At 38.2% G+C, this 2,692-nt stretch overlaps 1 protein-coding gene across 1 annotated transcript; it reads left to right on the forward strand.

Annotated features, from left to right (window-relative positions):
* The first annotated feature begins 756 nt into the window (after positions 1–756).
* LOC129808148 (plasma kallikrein-like) lies at positions 757–2,401 on the forward strand. The gene is made up of 4 exons (XM_055857909.1): positions 757–839; positions 899–1,189; positions 1,732–2,027; positions 2,083–2,401. The coding sequence occupies exons 1-4, from the start codon at positions 785–787 to the stop codon at positions 2,263–2,265; spliced, it is 825 nt and encodes a 274-aa protein (XP_055713884.1). The 5' UTR covers positions 757–784; the 3' UTR covers positions 2,266–2,401.
* The last annotated feature ends 291 nt before the right edge of the window (positions 2,402–2,692 follow it).

Raw genomic sequence — 2,692 nt, forward strand, 5'->3', positions numbered from 1 at the left:
TTATCCCATCTCATCCTATGCCAGAGGATAGATTGCCAAGAAAGCTATTAGCGAAATCCAGATGACAAAAAGGAGGGAGCGTCTCCAAACGAAATGGAAGAATATGGTGGACAATGTCTTCAAAATCCTCGAATGCTGCGACGAATGGCGCGGAGTTGTGCATGAGACTTTTCTCTAAAAGTGACGTAAATGGCCATTTGAGTAAGTGAATTACGAGCAGCGGGGTGAGATAATCGCCACAAGAAGATAAAGTCACCCGCGTCTACGGTAAGAGGGAGAAGTGTCAAATTTAGTTGAATTGAGTTTGCGTCGTGCCTGTGTTTTTTTTTGTTCCATCCCTTGTGTAGACATCGTCGTCTTAACGCCGATTTCAACATATCGTCGGTTTGATTAGCAACTATGCTAACTGCGAACGCCACGCAGCGATGCGTCGTTTACGTTGAATGCAGACAAAAAACAAATGCAGTTAACACAGTTGCTGACTCAACCGCCGATATCATGAGACGCAAATTATGAGAAATCTTTTCATAGATTGTATAGGTTTCGCAAACTAAAAATTTCGCGCGACATTATACTTCGGGTTTTGCAGAGTCAAAAGCAACTTGGAAAAAAGACTATTAAGCACATAAAGATTATAATTAGAAAAATTTTCAATTAAAATTAAATCATAGGAAGTTCCGCTCATATGTGTGTCAAATGTATTTAGTTTCTATTGATAAAATGTAATATAAATATAGTGTAGATCTCACATCAACAAGTAGTAACACTGTGAAGTTAAAAAATAATGATAATTCTACTGTTCGTGAATTTATTTATCGACTCTCTGGCCGATAATACATGTGATTTTCTATTATGAATGATAAGTTTGGGTAAACTTTAAAAGTTATTGTTCTTACAGTCCTTCGACTATTTGGAGGAACGAATGCTACTCAGGGAGAGTTTCCTCATATGATTTCGATACAAGATTTCTTTAAACGTTGGCCAGAACGCATAGAACCTCACCTTTGTGGCGGCTCAATCCTAAATACTCAGTGGGGCCTTACGGCGGGTCATTGCATTGATAACAGCAGGATTAATACAGGACAAATCCGTGTTGTTGCCGGAACCTTTAACTTGACTTACGTTTCAAAGGACACACAAGTGACTTTTCTTGATTTCGGCATACAACATCCTAAATATAAAACTTACAGTACGTAGTAAAAGTATAGTTGATTTAATTATTTTCAAACAGTTTTCAACAGAATCACTGGGGAGCGCTTGGCAGGTAAGAATCTCACCATGACCCAAGTGAGCGAGATCCCAGACGATTGTCTAAGAGCCTCCCCAGACACACAAAAGACGAGAATGCTCAGGGTGGACTGGCAGGAATGGCAGACGACTATATACAGTGGAGGTGAAATTCAGCTCCTCCTCTTTTCCCTCTATCTATCCTATAAACTTTTCCCCCTTATCTTTGAAAGGCATATATGTTGCCCTTCCAAAGTATATGCCTATGTGTAAAATTACACTTTACCTATAATATGATGCAATTTTCACCCCAAAACGGATACATGGAACTATGGGAGATCTTAAGAGTGCATTGTGATTGTAGGGTAGGAGATCTATTGTACTTAATTTATTACCCCTAGCCATTTAAGACGCAAATTCATCACACTTTATACTGCTCAAATTAGATAATTCATATGGGTTTCACACTAACCTAATTTATTTTTATCTAACCAAATCGGAAAGGACAAGACTATGACGTCGGCGTAATTCATTTCAAAAAGCCACTCTTCTACAATGAATATGTCCAGCCAGTGATTTTACCAGAACTCGAAGATCCTATCTTGTCGAGTGAAGCAGTTCTTTCAGGATGGGGCATAGCTGATGTGCCTATGGGGTTTCCACGTATACTTCAGCGCGCAGATATGCGTATAATTCCAATAGCTGAGTGTTTTAATGCTTTAAAAAACGATACTTCTCTTCAAGCGGGCATCGAGATCCACTTTAACATTTGTACAAAACCACTAACTCCTGGACCAACTGTAAATAATTCAATATTCCAACTTTTGAGAACTTGTATAATCTTTATTTTTGCAGATATGCTCTCGTGATTCAGGAAGTCCGCTTGGTCGATGGGAAGGTAGTAAATTTCTTCAAATTGGTATTGCTACTTGGACTCCTTATAAAGATATGTGTATTCAAAAAGATACTCCAGTAATGTACGCGCGAGTAGCCGCCTACACCGACTGGATTCGTGAAAACTCGGTTTGTACATGTTAACTTGAACACTTTTCTCCAACTTCGAAAAGAATCTATAACTTGGAACTGTTGGAATATCTGACAAAAACATTAAGTTAATTAATCACTTTGCAAAGTTAATAAAACACAATTTAGTGTGAATAAACTTATAAAAACATATAGTAATTTAAATTTTCTTAAGGTATTATTCAGTTGAATTGAATAACGTAAAAATTACCGTTTCCTGACGTTCTTGATCATATTTTGCTACTCAAATAGCACAGCGCTTGGTCAGCCGGGCAGGCGTCTCACACTCATAGTGGACACCAATTGTTCCTCTTCATGCTTGATAGATGCACATCGTCTCTGTATCTGCTTCTATGCACTTCAATTGATCTTCATGCTCCGTACTACACCACAATGCAAAATTACATATAACAACATATACAGTCACACAGAAGACCATTGG

This window comes from Phlebotomus papatasi, chromosome 3 (genome assembly GCF_024763615.1).
Source record: "Phlebotomus papatasi isolate M1 chromosome 3, Ppap_2.1, whole genome shotgun sequence".
Lineage (NCBI taxonomy): Eukaryota > Metazoa > Arthropoda > Insecta > Diptera > Psychodidae > Phlebotomus > Phlebotomus papatasi.